At 38.8% G+C, this 18,765-nt stretch overlaps 2 protein-coding genes across 6 annotated transcripts in view; both read left to right on the top strand.

The window, feature by feature from the left end:
* The window catches only part of nin (ninein (GSK3B interacting protein)), a 57,060-nt gene extending 51,493 nt beyond the window's left edge, over window positions 1–5,567 (top strand). For 3 of the 4 annotated variants that reach the window (XM_007888197.1, XM_042338015.1, XM_042338014.1), the window contains exons 28-30: window positions 731–931; window positions 3,956–4,066; window positions 4,291–5,567. In XM_007888197.1, the coding sequence (XP_007886388.1) occupies window positions 731–931; window positions 3,956–4,066; window positions 4,291–4,503 (525 nt within the window). In that variant the 3' untranslated portion in view covers window positions 4,504–5,567. Of the gene's footprint in view, window positions 1–730; window positions 932–1,265; window positions 2,008–3,955; window positions 4,067–4,290 lie in introns of those variants that run through there. The other variant, XM_042338016.1, reaches the window with a different exon arrangement.
* A 1,830-nt stretch (window positions 5,568–7,397) lies between these two features.
* Window positions 7,398–16,689, top strand: sav1 (salvador family WW domain containing protein 1). 2 transcript variants are annotated; one of them, XM_007888201.2, is made up of 5 exons: window positions 7,398–7,712; window positions 8,336–8,572; window positions 13,463–13,733; window positions 14,033–14,188; window positions 15,564–16,689. In XM_007888201.2, the coding sequence occupies exons 1-5, from the start codon at window positions 7,619–7,621 to the stop codon at window positions 15,760–15,762; spliced, it is 957 nt and encodes a 318-aa protein (XP_007886392.1). In that variant the 5' UTR covers window positions 7,398–7,618; the 3' UTR covers window positions 15,763–16,689. The 2 variants fall into 2 exon arrangements, with proteins under 2 accessions (XP_007886392.1, XP_007886391.1); XM_007888200.2 differs by having other exon boundaries at window positions 8,336–8,785.
* Window positions 16,690–18,765: the final 2,076 nt, after the last annotated feature.

The raw sequence follows: 18,765 nt of genomic DNA, 5'->3' as shown, positions 1-18,765 counted from the left end.
ATACGAGACTGCCATGAATGTACCTGCACATGAGCATTGATGATACAGTTTTAATACAAATATGTATTTTTGTGGCAGAAAGTATAAGCTGGCCAGCATACATTTAACGTATCTCATACACATTTGCCAAATTGGTATAATAGGGTATCTAATTGGTCCCACAGTATTCCTTGTGATTTAGCAGAACTGACTTATTGTGGGGCTGTTTTGCCCGTCTCTTTACCCCTTTCCCTTCCCCGTTTCTTCACTTACCCCATCGCACCTCAGAATCCACTGAGGTGCTTAGTTAAATATTTTACTAAACAGGTCACCTATTTTAAAAAAACAAATGGAACACTAATTTGACTAAAGAGACAGATGTTCAGTGTAAGTAGGTAAGATATCAAAAAGAAAATACTTCTAACTGGAAACATCTGCAACATGTTTTCTTTGCATCTGCTTACCACATATGAACACGCACTCCTCATTGAATCTGCTTTACAAATTACTTAAATCTTTAGCTGTGACTTTATCATAGCAAGTGGATAACCACTGCAGAGAAGTGTTGGTGAATTGAATGGTTTTCATGTAGCTACAGGAGAATTTGTCAGTCTTCTTTATTAAAATCTGGGTTATAAACTGACCCTAAAGATGTGGCCAAGTGATGCTTTGGGCACCTCATCAATTTAAAAGTGGTTGATTTCAGAAACATTTGATCCGAGTTATTAATTTGTTTTTCTTCTATACTAAGCTGCTGCAGGCAAATTCGAGCCTGACATTTAGCCAGTCGCAGAATATCCGTGAGCTCCAGCAGCTGAAAGAACAGGTCTGCGGCATGGTGCCGCAAGAGCAAGTAACACAGCTCCAACAACGTCTGAGCCATGAGGAAATGCAGCGTCGTCAACTGCAAGAACAACTGGACAAACATGCTGCTGACAGCAACACGCAGCAGGTAAGGAGTGTTCCAAGTGAAAAGTGCCCAAGCTTCCAGTCCTATCGTAGTGGGTTTAGTAGAAATCCAAGCAATCACAAAACTGTGACAATACTTCGTTGACTATAATAGTACCATTTTGATACTTTTTTACCCCTTTTTTCACTGTTGGCCACGTAAACTCTGCAGAAACTCTCCTTTCAATATTAAAACAAGTATGATTTTGTGGTTGTGCTGCTGGATTTTTTTTCTTTACGTGCAGTTGGCGTTTTTTTGTAGTTGTAGCATGGGATATTGTGAGTCAATTCTTAAACACTACAGGGTGAAGTGTACCACTTACATTCTTTCTATGTAGGCCTTGCTACCGGACCAGCGAGCTGTGCATGCTGATACCTACAGGAGGATTGGGCACTTGTGAAGGCTTTGACAGTACACAGCAGTTTCTCATAAGTAGCCGGGCAAAACTATTGTAGTTGGTTGTGCATTGGGTGGGGGGAGAAAATAGTGTTCTAAATTATTTTTAATTTATTATGTTCTTGGTGTAGAAATGTGCTTCAATAAGACCTGTTAATGTAAGTCCATGTAAAAAAAATAAACTGCTAAGTGTAATATACATTGTTAAAATTTATTTAATGTAATATTTAACTTTTCTAGCATTATAGATATCTGGCACTTTTATGAATTGTAAATCAAGTTTTATAATTCCACATGAAATACACTAATTTAATCCCGTGACTTCAATTTCTAGTGTTTATTGTATCCCTAAAATCCAGGCAGTAAAGTATAATTGACAGTATTACTGCAACATGGATGATGGATAACATGTTCTCAAGTTTTGATTATTTGCTTGGGGTATAATCCATTCGCACACAACATTCATTTCCTTTACTCTGTGTATTTTAGGCTTTAATACTATATTTTCTGTCTGCTACAAACTCATCACAGACCCATTGCCTGAATGGAAAGATACACTGGACTTTATCTATGTAGTTATTTATGGTTTCCTGATTTGTCATGCATTGTCTTTTATTGTTATACTTTGTTTTGATAATAAATTTGTAATTTCTTATTAGTGTGTGTTTGATATTGATACAAAAGGACCGAGTATTGTTTTTTACAAGCCATCAACTCCTCAACGGAAATAATGCATGTTGAAATTGCTGCACCATGTTGATTAGCAACATTTCTCTGTTTCAACAATGGTAAAGGTTGATTCCATCTCTGCTGCTCTAAATGGCACTGCGAGCCTGCAAATCTCCAGATTGGGGTCTAATTAATAAAGGCACAATGTCTCGATTATTCACTGTGTAAACACAGATGTATTATATTATTATCATGTGCCGAGAGGAACTTGTAGGTGCTCTAAATTATATAATTGATAATTAATGAAAATCATTACTTAGTTACATAATTCATAAATCCTCTTTTATTGCTATTTATTACATAATCTCTCTGAACAATATGTTTATGTGTGGCACAGCGGTGCTTATATATGGTTAATACATAGCAACTAATAGACCTCCATTGTTCCCTTGTTAATTATAACTGTTACGTTATTTTTTCCACTGCTGATAAATCTTTTTAATATTTCCTCATGAAGATTTCAGTTTACCGGCTGTCTGCTTCATTCGGAAGACTACACATCCTTTTTTTTGTTATACTTTTGTTTTGACAATAAATTTGTAATTTATATTTTTTGTGTTTTGATATTGTAGTGTAGTCACCTGACTGATTTCCCATTTGGACGTTTGCTTGACAGTATAGCTTTTACTCCATGCACAACCATTGCATTATGTTTTGCTTTTGCTAGTTGCACTTTCCCCATATAGTGTGAGTGTGATTGTGCCACATCCCACTCTCTAGCTGAGAAGCTAAGCAGTAAAGCGTTCTGTTCCATAGCTCTGTCAATTCCACTGTGCATGTCACTGCTAAAAGGTGTATGAGAAGGGACATAGGTGATCAGCCCTACTTTATCCTCCTTTTCCCCCCTTCTGTGGGGTAGCAGACAGCTTTGAACCCAATGCTGATTGTTTGATAACCTATGCCTTACCATTTCATCATTAACTATGAAAACTTAGCTATTAACTTTTGACGTACTTTAAACTTGACCCATTGTTGATCACAATTTTTACTTCAAGATATCGTCTGACTTTGTTATTTTGTCATAATCAATCACAAGCGACATGGACATTAGTGATAACTGTAAATCGTGCATGTATATATCTTGAACAAACTGAAATCTTGTAAACTGCAGTTTTTGAATAAAAGAAGAAATCAACTGGCCCTAGAGATAAAAAAAAAAGGTGTTAGATCCTTAAAGGCATTATTGCTAGTGAGGCTTAGTTTACATGTACAGGATCTAATATTTTCATCTACTGTTTTTACACAATCAAATAGTTATTTTCAACAAGTCGACACTTTACTGACCTGAACAGGTTCTATCTAAATATCCCTGCATACCACGGGCCCTGTGCTCATTGGGTATACTATTTGCGGGAACTTGCTAAGCTCATATTTCTTCAATGTTTGCCGCCAAAGTACAACGCTACTTTGAACAAATGCAAATTGTACAAACCTTATTTGTTTTCTCGGCTTTCTTATTGTGTTAGAGAAAGATTTTTACATAACCACTTGATAAGACCTAACAATTTAGAGATGTCTACTTAGAATCAATAAGATCCTTACCAATGTATTTAACAGCATAAAAAGATGTAGGCCAGTTGTGTTTATGTTTTGCCCATGACATCACATTTGACTATGAACTCAATAATAGCTGATTGCTTCAAGTAACTGTTTCACTTCATTTTAATTATTTTTTAAAACATTTAGAGACCTTCATTTTATGTGAAAGGCACTATATAGTATCTAGCTACAAGTCTTTTTATGTATTCTAAATGTTGTTTATTTTTTTAAAAATATATTGCCAAGCAAAACATTTTTATTAATACCTTCAGTTCCTCCACAAATTAGAATCCATTGCTTATGCAGTGTGTCTCTCTTTTTGACTGTAAACAGAAATCAGTCTGATAAATATTTTCCTTTCAGGAAGGATATGAGCAACTGTTGAAAAGGACAGAAAGAATGCAAGATGTTGAAAATAAACTGAGGAATGTTAAGTTACTTCTTCAAGACAAAGTCAACCAACTGAAAGAACAGGTAAGTTACACTGTGTGTTAATAACTGAAAGTTTGTTTCAGCCACAATACAAAAACAGCAATGGCCATTTAACAAACAATAGAGTGTAATAATATTGTACAAAGGTGTGATTATTGTACAAAGGTGTAACTAAGTTTCTGTAATGAATTAGTTTGCCATTAAAGCAACCATCAGATCATTCTTTTGAACAATGGGAAAACTTTAATAACAATTTTGCTTTGCAGATGTCAAAGAATATTAAAGCAGATGAAATGATCAAGGACTTGTATGTTGAAAACGCACAGCTCCTCAAGGCACTGGAGATGTCTGAACAGCGGCACAAGACAACTGAGAAGAAAAATTACCTACTTGAAGAAAATATTGCAGGCCTTAATAAAATTCTCAAGGACCTATCAACATCATCACTTTCTGCTGCCTCAGCTCGTTACTCATCCTAACGTGTTATATTAATAAGGTCACAAGCTATAAAGTCCAAAGAAGGACATGTTTAGAAACACTTTTGCACTTTATATTTTAAATATCCCCTTAGCAAGTGATTGCTTTTCTTGGACTTCTGAATGTTTTGAGAATTACAAAACAAGAGAAAAGTACGCGTTAAATATTGCCCTAACCTTAACAGTATTACCGATGCCTTGAAAACACTGGTATACGTCACCCGTCAGTATTTAAGGATGTATTCAACAATCTGATGTGAAGGAGACGGATACTTTTTAAGAGAATATGAGGGAAATGTCTTTTTTATATAAAGCTGTCCTTTTTTTAAAAAAAAAGCATAAAGAGTTAGATGTGTTTTGATTAGTCTTTAAACATTCTATGTAGGCCAAAGATTAATGTGACTGGAACAACGCCAATTAAAATAGCTTTTTGTGATGTTAGTGTGAGGAAACAAGTGCATCTGTAGCTGGAACTAAGGCCTGCATTTCCTTTTATACAACCCAGTTGCAGAATATTATTATTGATAATTTAAATGTACAATGTTATAAATAGCTTGTATAGTTTATACATTTAAGTGTGGAACACTGACAAAAGGGCAACACTCTCTTGTAAAAGAATTGTAAATACTGAGTTTTTATTTGAAATTATACTATGCAGAACAATCAGATTAAACCTGTGACGGTATTTGCTTTTACATTTACATTTGTGTAAAACCAGCTGATGTGTGGTGCTTCAAGATGTATCATGCTGCCTAAAATGTAATTGTTCCTGTAAAAATGTTATTTGTCTTGAATACAGAAAACAACATTTATACCTCCATATTGAACATAACAGTATGGACAGATGCAGGTCATGTTTGCAAGCCATAAATATATATGTTAACCCACACATCTTATGTCTGGCTGACCTATGGGGTGCTTGGAAACCTCATTTGCCTAAAGCAATGGTTGTAAAATTATGTCCAAATAGAAATTAGAATTTGTGTCAGAAATATTGATGTTATGAAGAAATAAATTTTTTGATTGTGTTGGAGCAAATGTTGAAACTATAAAGAACCATAATTTAACCAAAGGACTCGCACTTCTTTTCAGAAACTCTTAATACTGAACTGCAATATCACTTCCATAAAATGCCATCCGTGCTAAAAGCTCCCAGGTAAGATAGGGCTAGTAGCCCATTGAACATTGGAACAATCAACAAAAAGTGAGACACCATATGAAGTTTCTGCACATTCAACAATTCTTTGATAGATGTGACTTTAAAATTACAATCTGAGATAGGCTCTGGGCTATATCATTCTTTCAACTTGAACATTTCTTCTCTTGGGTTTCATTCCAAACCACAAATTCTTTTCCAGTTAGGAGGCCAATTCTACTGATGCTCCATGACTTGCCATTGGTATGTTTTGGTCAATGCTGTTCAATGTTTTCAAAACACATTTTCATAAGATTCAATGCAACTGCATTGTCAAAAGGTTATTGGCTTATGGAACTTAGGGGAAAGGGAATATTACAACTGGATACAATTGGACTAAGAATGGAAAAGGACAATTGCAAATGAAACATTTCTTTCACGAAGGGGCAGTGAGCAGCAGCTCAAGGGGACTGGTCCTTGGACTCTTCGTTATCTCTGTAAAATGATGAATTGGGTCAAACATTATACAAAGGATTCAGAAAGATTCATCATACCATAACTGGTGAATGGTGCTGGCACAAGACTTTCAATCCTACTTCCAAAGATTGACTTGGGTCAGCACTCGCTTCAGTATTGGTGGACATAAATAATCAGCATTGTGCAATAATATACTTGAGGCTGTACTGTAAAGTGTAGTGACTGTGTTGTGGGAATTCTCTGGAATTCCATTCCCCAGTCACTCCGCCTCGCCCCCCCTCCTTAGCCTCCTTTAAGTTCCGCCTCAAGACCCTCCTCTTTGACCGTGCCATCGGCCACCCCCCCTTTACTCCCCCAACCCCAGCTCGGGTCTGAGATGCTGTACTCCGTCCAGCGCCTTGGGACGTGCTCCCGACGTGAGAGGCGCTGTGCAAATGTAATGTTGTTGTTGTTGTTGTGGGAGGTATGCAACGATGTAAGGGGGAAGGGTAAGTGCATTGAATGATAGGTGTATGGGCGGGCGGGCGAGGTGGGGGAAGAGTGCAATGTCCCGCACCAGGCTCCGTGACCCTATCGCCCCCAACTCCACCGGCTTCCCATCACACAGAGGGTACAGTTCAAGATCCGGGTCACCCCACTATCGGCGGTCGGGCCTTCCGCCGCTCCGCCCCCTCACCCTCTGGAACTCCACCCCGCAGTCCCTCCGCCTCGCACCCCCCCCCCCTCCCTCGCCACCTTCAACACCCTCCTCTTCGACCGCGCTTTCCGCCTCCCAGCGCCTTGGGACGTCCTGACGTGAAAGGCGCTACACACGTGCGATTGCGTTGTTGTTGTTGCTGCCGTCGTGGGTGAGGGCTGTAAGTGAACGATGGGGAGTCGGGAATGGAGGCTGTTGGCAGATGATTGGCTGCGGGATGTAAACCGCCGGCGCCGGCCAGGGTGGCCTGATTGGGCGGGTTCGCGCCCAATTGGGCGGGTTTTTTTTTTTTTTTTTTGTGTGTGCGTGCGCGCGCGCGCGAGAGCGAGAGGCTGTGCTCACCCGAAGCCCATCGGCGGGGCCGAGACGCGTGACGATCTTTGGGCTCGTACCGGGCGGGCTATTGGGCTACGAAGCGGGATGGATCCCTGTCGCCGCGGCTCCCAGGGTTCCGCGTGCTGCGCCGACTCAGACCGGAGGCGAGCAGCAGCGCGAGCGCCCGGCGACCAACCGCCAGAGCGCGAGCCCAGGGACCAGCCGCAGCAATACCAACACCCCCCCCCTCCCCCTCTCTCTCTCTCTCCCCGGGGATTGGTGACACCTCCCGTGTATATAACCAGCCTTAAGCTGGCGGCTGCGTCGGGCACTGACACCAACGCCAACCCGGGCCTCCCGACGACCTCCGGCGGCCTCGCTCAGCCCAGCGTCGTTATTCGGCGACGTGCGCAGTCGGGATTGGGTCCGCGCCGCTCCCGCAGTGATGTTGAGGGACGGGCGGCCCGAGTTCCAATGAAGGAAGGACGCAAGCGATGTTATCCCGGAAGAAAAGTAAAAACGAAGCGTCCAAACCGCCCGAGGTCCAGGGCAAATATGTCAAGAAGGAGACGTCCCCGATGCTGAGGAGTAAGTGAGGGTGAGGGTGAGGGGCGGCGGGCGGGCGGGCGGGCGGGCTCCCGGGTTGCGGGGTGGAAACCCGGGGCCGGTTCACCTGGTACAGGGAGGCGGGGAGACCGGCGACACTCCAGTCCTGGCCTTTTTTTTTAAAAAATTAAATTAAAATTTAAAACAAACGCTCCTGTACGCGCACTCTTTCCTCGGGCAGCTCCGGGCTGGCGCCACCGCTCCATCCCTGAGGGGATCAGTTGGCGCCGACGCTGCTCAAACTTAGCTGCGTCTCTCCCCCTCCCCACCTTTGCGGTGTTTTTTTATATATTTTTATATTTTTATTAAAAAATTTTTTTTTTTTATATAAGCGTTTGATGCCCTTTAAGGACTCGGGAACGTGTGTTAATTGAAAAGGGGGTTCGTGAGCTTAAAAGACAGAGACCGGTTACCCTTTTCCTCCCTGACTTCAAAACTTGCCTCGACTCGCGGTCACCAGTGATGTTGGGCCACGTTTTCCCTCCTCTTATCACCGGGACACCCTTGTGAAGTTGCTGCATAAACGCCTATCATTCTCCCCAAGTGATATTTCGTTTTTCCAACTGAAACGCTGTGTGATTAAAGCACCACTGTCTTAATTGCAGATCTGATGCCTTCGTTCATCCGCCACGGACCGACCATTCCGAGGCGCACTGACGTGTTAGCAGAAACGGGCTCGTCTGCTTACCCTTCGGCTGGTGATATGGTGGTTTCCCGAAACCAAAGTTTCCTACGGGGTCCTATCCAGAGGCCGGCCCGTGAAATCGTGAGGCAAGAGAGCAGCAGGCCTTCTGGACCTTCCTACGTTCCAAGAAATCTGTCTGAAGTCCCTCGAGAATATGGTACCTCATCTCAATCCTTTCCACCTGAGATAAACTCTGAGAATGGAGATGGCGGCCACTCGGGTGCCCGATATTACTATCCTGACCCATATTATGATGACGGGCAAAGGCATCGTCACTTGGCTGAGCGTTTCCGTGACGACCAAAGATTCTTTGATCATAATCACGATCCTTATTCACGGTTACCCCCGGGGCAGGGAAGACTGGCAGCGGGTAAGCTTTCTATCTGGGAATGAACATTTAGATTTAGGTTTTCCTATGAAGGGAATTAACAATTTAAATGTTTTTCTGACCTCTTTACTTCAGTTTAATGCAAAACTTTGCTGTTTTGCAGGATTTAACATACTTGGGTAATGATGTGTCACTGGACTTCTGTGTTGTGTTCCTCTATCATTGATTTACCATAGATTTTTTTTTAGCTCTTTTTGTTAACGACACAAATGCTGCGTTGAGCAACTAGTCTTTTGGCTAAGGAATGGGTTCTTCAACGTCCACACATTTGGATTTAGGGGAGCAATCTACATGCTGTAGATTTGAGTTTAAGTGGTGACACTGGGAAAGATGTAGCTATTTGTTCTGTACAATTTAGCAGCTTGCTGTGTTGTTTGCTTCTTGTCCTGCGTGACTGAGAATATGTCTTACAGCTCCACTGGTGCACATATCTGAAACACTTGGGCGATTTTCATGTTTAGATGCAGGTTTCACTAGTTTGTGAAAAGAGGCGTAAATTTGTAACTACTGGTAGAAATAGACATTAGAAATATCATGTGAAGCTTTGGGACATGCTCCCAACGTGAAAGTAAGGACAATTATTATTTATGATGCAGAATCCAAAGCACCAGCAACAATGTGTACGCAGCACCGTAAACGCTCACAATTCTCGTATATGATATAGTGCCTTATCAGGTCAAAACCTCTCAAAGCACTTTAGTTACTGTGTGTGTGAGGCCAGTAAGTCTCTCAAACAGCCGTGAAGTGAATAACCAATATTTTATCTGGAGGATTGTTTGCCAGGTCGCTAGAGAGAAATACTAATATTTTCAAATAATACCATCTTAAAAGTGAGACAGCATCTCAGTTTATCATATATTCTCAGTTTAACCAAAGGATGACATCCGCGACATTCTGACATTGCAGTGCTCCCCAACCTCCTCGATTGTGAGCTCAAAGCTGTGACATGGGACTTGCTCCTCTGAATCAGAAGGTTGTGGGTTCAAGTGCTACAGCTGAGCCAAAAATACTGCGCCGGTAGCCCTTTATTATATAATTAAATCATTGCTTTAAGGAAAGTAGGGAAGGAAACTGAATTAATAGCCCAGATTCAAAATCTGTAACTTACCTCATAAGCAAAAATTTTAAGTTTGAATTGAAAACTTTTAAGTAACTTTAAAATCTGTATAGGGAATGCAACGTCTAAAGTCTGAAATAGTTGTAATGGCAATAGTTTTCAGTCGTTCTTGACTGAACAGCTTCAGGCATACTTGGTTGACTTCCAAGCAAAGTGACAAAGAGCAACTGCAATAGAAATGTTTTTTTTTAAAAAGTGTTTAATTCCACTGATCGTTCTCAGTCAGAGTAGCACTGTAGGAAATGCGTATGATTAAAGCAATATGTGATCTTAATTGCATCCTGTCTTGAGCATGTGCCTTATGTTTTCAATCTTCTAGAAAAAGAAGCTTCAGTACTACTTGAGGACTAATTGTACATGGAAAAATAATCGAGTATTTTCGAACTTCAAGCTTGATGTATAAACAGAATGGTACACTGTTGTGAGACTGTTGCTTATAGACAGGGAAAAATAAGTTTCCAAAGTGTACATCGATCCAAACACTAACCTGATTTGGATGAAACTGGGATGGTTGTGGCTAATTCATTGTTAAGAACTTTAGTTTCATTTCACATATAGTTAAGAGGACTATGGGTTTGCTAACTGTTTGTCTTACACTAGTGTGTCATTATTCATAAATACTTCGGTATTGACAGGAAACAGATTCATGCTGTTTCTAATTCTTGACTATTTTATAGAACGTGCATGGTTGAAAGTTGTAATTAATATGACTTGAGTATTTAAGTGTCTTTTATTAACCGCAAATATTGTTGCGTACAATAGGTAGTTAGGCAGTAGCTTTTTCTCGTAAAAATACTCTGCACAAAAAATTGTTTGTGTTAAAGAACCCATGTTAGAGGAACATGCATTTTATGTAACTTGGAGCAAATCAAGACTTTCATACACCAATTCAATATTCTAAAATTCAAAACTCAATTTGAGTGAAAAGATATCAACAGTGAAATTAGATTTATCTTATTCATTGTGTCAATGTGAACAGAATCTTAATTAGCAGTTCTACCCAAAAATGAAATCGGTGCTGAATATCCTGGAGTTTTCTGCTTTTCTTTTCCCTTTCTTTAGTACTACTGACTGCTGTTACCCTTTATCTGTTGACTACAATCCTGTCCAATGTTAGCCAGAAGTATTTAGTATGGCCTATTTTCCTCCCATTTTTTGTAATACCAAGTAGTGTTGCCATAGGCTGGCTCTTAAATATTTATACACTTTTCATCACAGTGTTGGGGCTTGGGCCTCCCTATTTAGTGAGTGCCTGTATTCTACGATTCACATGTGGGGATTTAAGTATTGATCTGAGAAAAGGGAGAGGAAACAAATGAACTGTTAGGCTCTATCAAACATCATTTACATTTACACTTGCCTTATGGATGCGATAGTTCCACCTCCTAATAGCATTCCCTTTCCTTTTCTTGCAGGACAGCAAGAAAAGGAGAGGGAACATTGAAATGCAGCTCTGTCACCATCCCATTGGCAGGCAAGCTGCAGGTGGTGATCCAGTGACATGTGGAGGATCAAGTTCATTGAGCGCCACAGGTGAAGGGGAAGTTATCCCAGGCCGTACAATAAATGAATATTTTAGAGGATGGAGGAAATTGTATATTCTGAATGTTTTTGGACTATGGTGAGTTCAGATTATGTCTCAATCCTGTAAAACTGGATTCCATCATAGGGTTGGGTAAATTCTTTGTAGAACCTGGCATCACTGACAGTCATGAGGAGGGTTAATTTTTTTTAGGAATTCCATTTGTTTATTTTTACTAGCCATCTTCTCTGTTGTAGAAGGCTCTGTTCCAAGCACTCTAGGATGCTACCCTGCAGGTTGTTGTTGCATGTTATCTGCAAAATAGATCTGATGTGATTACCAAAGCCAAAGGGCAATTTTTTAAAATTTAAAATTCCGGGACTGCTCAGCAGTGGGTGCATTCTGGGTAACATAGTTGAACCCATTTATTGGATTTATGGGTTGCAAGGAAATCCATCAAATTATGATCGCTTGGCTGTTAATTTGTTTAATCTGTATTAGTGGCTCTGGGTGGTAGGAACCTGAGGGGAAGGAGAAAGCGAAGACAATGAATTTGCTCCTGTAGTTTTGTGGTTTGAAATTAGAGTGGCAGGAACAGGTATATAAAATACCCTAGGTAAATTAAGAACTAGTCTCAGTATATCATGCAGTAAGATATAACCTAGGTCATTCCTCAAGCCTGTTTTTGAAGGGTATTTGATGTTTCAATTCAATATCTGGGATGTTTTGACGACTGCACATATCCTTGACATTAAATTGGGTTGTTAATTTTACTGCTGAAATATTCTCCTTCATACAGAGCAACCACATTAATGTGTATGCGGTCCTGTTGCTTTGGTGGCTTAATGTACAACTCCAGGATCGACATGTCACTGCTGTCATGTGTTTCACACACGACATGAATGAAGCACCAATGATGTCACTTTCCTTGCAAAGTGACCTCAGCAGTGCTTCATACATATAGAGTGTGTTCACAGACACCAGGAAATGACATGACGATGTGGCACATGCACAGACTGAGAAACTGATGTCAACAACAAACTTGGCTTTGGTAATCACTTGATCAAGAGTTTGTTGTTGACATCATATCAAGGCTATTTTTAGTGCAGAAAGCTAGGTGTACCTGTTAGCAAACAAACTCGGTAGACCTGGACTATAAACAAGATAGAGCTATAACTGGGTTTCCCTGTATTAGGCAGTAGCTTTATTAACTAAACCATCAGGAGCCATTGATATCTCTTCAGTATGAAGATAGAAAGATTTAGAGAATTGTTGATTAAACAGTAAATGGTAAATGCTTTGAAATTTGTTGACCTAAAAACATTCTAATTAATTCTGTTGGAACCAGATCAACATTCTTTTCAACTTCCGTATTTCATTGTGTTGGAAAACAAAAAGGAATTTGTTGCTAAAGTCAGCTGCTCATTTTGTTTTTTTTNACAGAAAATTAATCTTTGAGTTAGTCTAAGAGATAAGACAGCATAAAAAGATGAAGTAGCTTAAACTTTATTTGCTTTTTATTAGTATCTTCAGTTGAATTCCAGTTTTGGCAAAGTTCTATTCTAAAGGTGGTTTTAGCACAACAATTGCCTCCTTTCAAATTTGGCATTTCTTCAATGCCAGCAATTTAGCATTTTTTTTTCTAAAATGTGTATAATCAACTAAATCCAGCTGCATATAATTTTCAGTTTAAGAGTTGAGCAATGTGAAATTGTACCAGCAATGTTCAAGGCAATAAGTTTCCTTCCTCCATTTGTTTAGTTTTCACATGGATTTTGGAAACAAATTTCCAGATGCACCATGTCTTATAGGAGATATGGTCTTCACGATGTTTCTCTTTATATAAGATCTTCAGAATTTTTTTTTCTCTATCTTTTCTTGCAACAGTTCAGTTCTTTTCTGGAGCTACTGAAGGAAGTGTCAATAGTGTGCTATTTTAGCTATCCTAACTTATTTTAATATTTATTAATTTAGCTCAAATGGGTGAATGATGTTTGACACTTTCTCGTTTCTGCTTTAGGCATAGGAAGAATTCCTTCAACTTCCTTAGGAAACCTGACAAATTATGGCACCGATGAAATGCCTCTTCCTCTTGGCTGGACAGTAGACTGGACTATTCGAGGAAGGAAATACTTTATAGATCATAATACTAACACAACTCATTGGAGTCATCCGCTTGAAAGAGAAGGTTTGCCACCTGGGTGGGAGAGAGTCGAATCGGCCGAATTTGGAGTTTACTATGTGGATCACATTAACAAGCGAGCTCAGTACAAGCATCCCTGTGCGCCCAGGTATAAAAAACTAATGAGTTTTATCCTGCAACCAAAGCTGCTTGATTTATTCTCAATGATTGTGAAACAAAATTAAAACCTAATTTTCTTTTAAGTTACCTCATAAGGTTTGTGTGAGTGTAATCAAATTGCTGGTTGAATTGTGCATTGAGTTATAAAGAAGTTCCATGAAGATATTGGTTAATTTTCATCTCAAACTTTTCATTTTGATGTAATTTCAGTAGAGAACATTTTATTTGTGTTGGATAAAAATGTGTGCAGGGAGCATTATGTTGATAAATCATTTCTTTAATTTGCAGTGTTCCTCGGTATGACCAACCTCCACCTCTTCCTCCTCCTGTCACGTACCAACCAAGACCCCCTGATCGAAACCAGCTCGTCCTAGTTCCGGCAAACCCATACCACACTGCAGAGATCCCAGATTGGCTGAAGGTCTATGCCAGGGCTCCAGTAAAGTAAGCATTTATATGGAAAACAATGCTGCTGAAAATACTTGCTCCAGCTGAATTTCACTTCATTCAGCACACTACCATTACTTCAAATCTCTCATTATAGGTTATTCAAATCTCAATCCCACAAGTGTCTAAACCAGTGGTGGCCAACAAAATAAATGTTTCATTGATTGAATAATTCTTGATTTATGGCAGTGGTGGCCCAACCTTTTTGGTTGACGGAACAAAAAATAAACTTTTTCTTCATTTATGGCATGAATCAATGCTATTTTGATATTTCCATGATTATTTTGTTGGCCAACCACTGGTCTAAAGCAACATTGCTACTTTGGGGTAAAACTTGCATAGTCTATATTGGCCTTGGAGTACACTGCACAATCTCCAAAAGAAATAAGTTTAATAATAATAATAATCCTTGCATTTGATATAGCGTTTTTCACGTCGGGAGGACGCCCCAAAGCGCTTCACAGAACACACTGTAAAGTGAATTGGCTGTATATTTGTGGGCGAACGCGGCAGCCAATTGCGCACAGCAATGTCCCACAAACAGTCGTAGATTGAAAATGACCAATTTATTATTGTTTTTGGTTTTGGAGAGATTATTATTAGGCGTGTGGAGTAAGGAAACTTGCCCAAGGTTTCGCCCTGACCTGCCTGGAATTGAACTCAGGTCTCTCGCTTGCAAAGCGAATGCTCTAACCACTGAGTTACAGGACTCCACAAGTTTGTATATTATAGGGGTGTCAGCTTGTCTTAGCTGGTAACACTCTTGCCTCTGAGTCAGAAAGTTGTGGGTTCAGGACCCACGATGATACTTTGAACTCACATACTCTAGGCTGACACTCCAGTTGCTGGATAGGGTGGGTCTTTGCTGCATTGTTGGAGATGTCAGACATTGGATGAGAGAGATTAAATTGAGGTCCCATCTGTATGTTCAGGTGGATACTAAAGATTCCATACTGCTATTGTAAAAGTGAAGGGTGTTTCTCTTGGTGTTCTGGACAACAATCTCCCAGATAAAATAGCGGTTTTGCTTCAATGGGTTTGTGGGACATTGTTTGCAAATTAAATGCCATGTTTGCCTAACAAATAGTCACTACAGATTACAGTAAATCCTGTGAAGCACTTTGAGATGTTCTCCCAATGTGAAAGGCACTATTATCAAATTGCAAGGATTCTTATTACACAAATATCTTGCATTTTTGAAAGTGTAATTATTTACATAATTCTAAAATGTAATAAAATTTCAGACTGTTATCTACTTTTTCAGTTTGCTCAAATCTTGCTGTACATATTTTCTATACTTTAAATGACTAGCTGGTTTAGGTTAAAATGTTCATGCATAGTTGGTCACCTTTGGTCTCTATCACTAATTTAGATATGATCACATTCTGAAATGGGAACTCTTCCAACTAGCAGACCTGGACACTTACCAAGGAATGTTAAAACTGCTCTTCATGAAGGAACTGGAAAGGATTGTGAAGTCCTATGAGGCATATAGACAAGCCCTTCTTACAGAACTTGAAAATCGCAAGCAAAGGCAACAGTGGTATGCACAACATAGCAAGAATTTTTGATAACCTGCGAATGTTTGATGACCTGCGTATGTGAATACTAGAAGATTTGTTTTCCTTCAAAGGACAATATTTTTGAGTCTAATTGAGACTTATTTTTTATTGCATTTCCTATTATAAAGTCATGAATTCAGCTCTGAAGGGAAAGGGGACTGTCCTTTCTAACTCCCAGCAACCTGACACAAAACATTTTATACTTCTATTAATGTTGACTTAACTGCCTTTTCTGTACAAATCAAATTTTTGCTCCAGAATCAATATTATAACCAGAAAGTCTGCTTTCTGTAGCTTTATGCGTGGTTTGAGTGTTTTTTTTAAAAAGAATGATTTAACTTAAAGAGTAAATTTTAATCAAATAAGCTAAAGCACACAACAGTGACTTGATAAGAGAACTGAAATATTTGTTTACATTCAAAGCCAAATTCCCTGGGGTTTTCTTGTTAACATTGGAAGCAATGTTTAATATTTTAACACCATTATTAAATGCCAACAATCATTGGTGTTACAAACATGACAAACCAGTTTTAAGATTGTAGACCTGAATGATTGGCTCTCCATGACTTGACATTTATTGCTTTGACTCCACATTTTGCACCTGATGAGGACAAATGAGAATTTTGGCTCATTTGCTATTGCTTTCAACTGATGTGGCAAAAACGATCTCAAAGTCTATTACAAAGAATCAGGGATACAATAAGACTAATTTGTAGTCTTGTTATCTGTTAACTAAAGTCATGTTTTTTGTAAAAATTGTAAATTGATAGCAGTAGACTATTTTCATAGATATCATGCATTTAAAATGAAAGATTGAAATTTCACACTAAGTGGTTTCATCAATTCAGTAGCATACAGGATTGCTATTTATTAATCCTTTTATTTAATGCAGTAATTACATGTGTAAACCCATAATACAAATAAACTTGATTACCGTATTAAAGGTGTGTTCCCTTTTTCAAATCCTATAATTGACCAGAACAATCATTTATTTCCAAGACTTGGGTTCTTTGTTTACAAAGAGCCTTAACCCATTCATACTTTTGTCCTGTCTACAGTAGTTTGGTTTTACACCAGCTACTGTTAAGTGTTATAGAGGTATTGAAGATGGAACTTTTCTGAGCAAGCTCATAGAAATAGCTCATTTTTCAAATTCTTTTCTGGTATCTGACCATTGAGTTAACCTGCTTGTTTCTACCTATTTGCCTCTTTCCCTCCCCCTCCCACACTGTTCTATATATGATTGTATATGACCACTGTGCTCTTTTTCCAAGGTTGACAGTATTGAGACCGTAGTCCTTTGCTGTAATTTTGTAAAAAAAATTAAATTTTATTCATAATATTTGATTAATTAATGCAAAGTCCGATCTTCATAATATGCATTATACCATATTCAAGATAAAAAACAGAATTTTTGTTTGCTGGGCATTTTTTTAAGAAAAGGAACTTTTTTTTTAAACCACCTACTTGTAAATGATTATTCAGGGATGTTGAGCAATTTCGGGGTTTGAAAATAACCAAAGGTGTTTTTTTATGTAAAAATCCTTACTGTTAGTTAAAGTTATGCAGCTTTCATGATTTCATAAAAAGTTGTCAGTTTTTACTAGCTATGCAACTTATTTGTTTCTGATTGTCAATTCTTTGCTATTTTCTGTGCTATGGATTTCTTTCCATAACAATAATAATCCTTGCATTTGATATAGCTCATCATCACAACTTATATACTGTAAATTGAATTGTGGGTGAAACGAAGCAGCCAATTGCACACAGTGGTGTCCCACAAACAGTTGTGGATTGAGTGACCAAAATATTTTAATTTTTCTGAAGATGTTATTATCAGTAGTAGTATTATTATAAGCAAGTGATTTAGTGAAACTGGCTTATTGCATGCCCATACTTTCAGCATTCCTTCTCCAGCTGTTTCCTTGGTCAAATATAAGGAGAGGATTGGTTCATAGTCGTTTCCTCCATCTACCTCCATTTCCCTAAGGAGCCTCAACATGGGCCCAACTTTCCTGTGCTGGTCAGAAGTATTTACAGTTGGTTGTAGTCGGCGACTAAAAGGACAGATTGGATAAGATTCATACCAGCACAAGATCTGAAATGGCGAAAGGGAAAAATGGCACTAAATTAGAAATTCATTGAGGGGGTTGGGGGGGAAATTGCATAAAGGACTGAAAGTTGTGGAAATATTGTACAAGAAAAACAGGTAGGAATGGCTACATGTGACATTTTTAAGCTGATAATAAAATCAAGCAATTGGGGAAGAGAATAACAACATTAGAGTTAATTGAGAATGCATAAAATTTCTCAAAGGACTAAATACTATTTAGGCGATTAAGGGGGCACTGAATTACGATTTCACTAAAAATGCATTCTCAGTATTTATGCTTGGGGCTATTGGGCACTTTATGAGTTTTACTTGGAAAGATGTTGGATTATAATACCTGCTTTAAATGCATAAAGTATATCATTCAAGCCAGGAAAAGCTCCCCATGGATGTTCAATGATGCTTGAAATTAAATAAATTTTAGGCTTAGATGAAGCTTACGTAGAAATAAATGAGTTGACTAGTATCCATTTGCAAACCCAGCTGCTTTTTTCTGGGATATGGTTCTCTGTTTCGATTTTTTTCCTGCATATCTGATGCATAGGTACTTTCTCTTTTCACATTATTACGTGCTAGTTAAGCATTTGCTAACTAGGTTGAAATTGTAAGAATTTTGAGACTGTCAAGCCAGGTACTCCAGCTTTTTATATTTATCCCTTGGGGACAAGTTGAACTTCCTGTTCTGCCACATGCTCTGAAATTTCAGTGTTTCCATTCTGTACAGGCACGCCATTATCCGGACTCAAACGAATGACAAGTTATTATTTTTTTCAAAGATGGTAGATTTTTAAATGTAATGTATTGTTTGCAAAGTCATATTTTTGCTCTCAATGAGAAGTGCCTCATTTAAACCAGAATTCAATCTGTAGCCCATCCAAAATGATTTCTTAAGACAGTTTTCA

The sequence above is a fragment of the Callorhinchus milii genome, unplaced genomic scaffold, assembly GCF_018977255.1.
Source record: "Callorhinchus milii isolate IMCB2004 unplaced genomic scaffold, IMCB_Cmil_1.0 Scaffold9, whole genome shotgun sequence".
In the NCBI taxonomy this organism is placed as follows: Eukaryota; Metazoa; Chordata; class Chondrichthyes; order Chimaeriformes; family Callorhinchidae; genus Callorhinchus; species Callorhinchus milii.
This window is presented reverse-complemented; position numbering and strand designations above follow the sequence as displayed.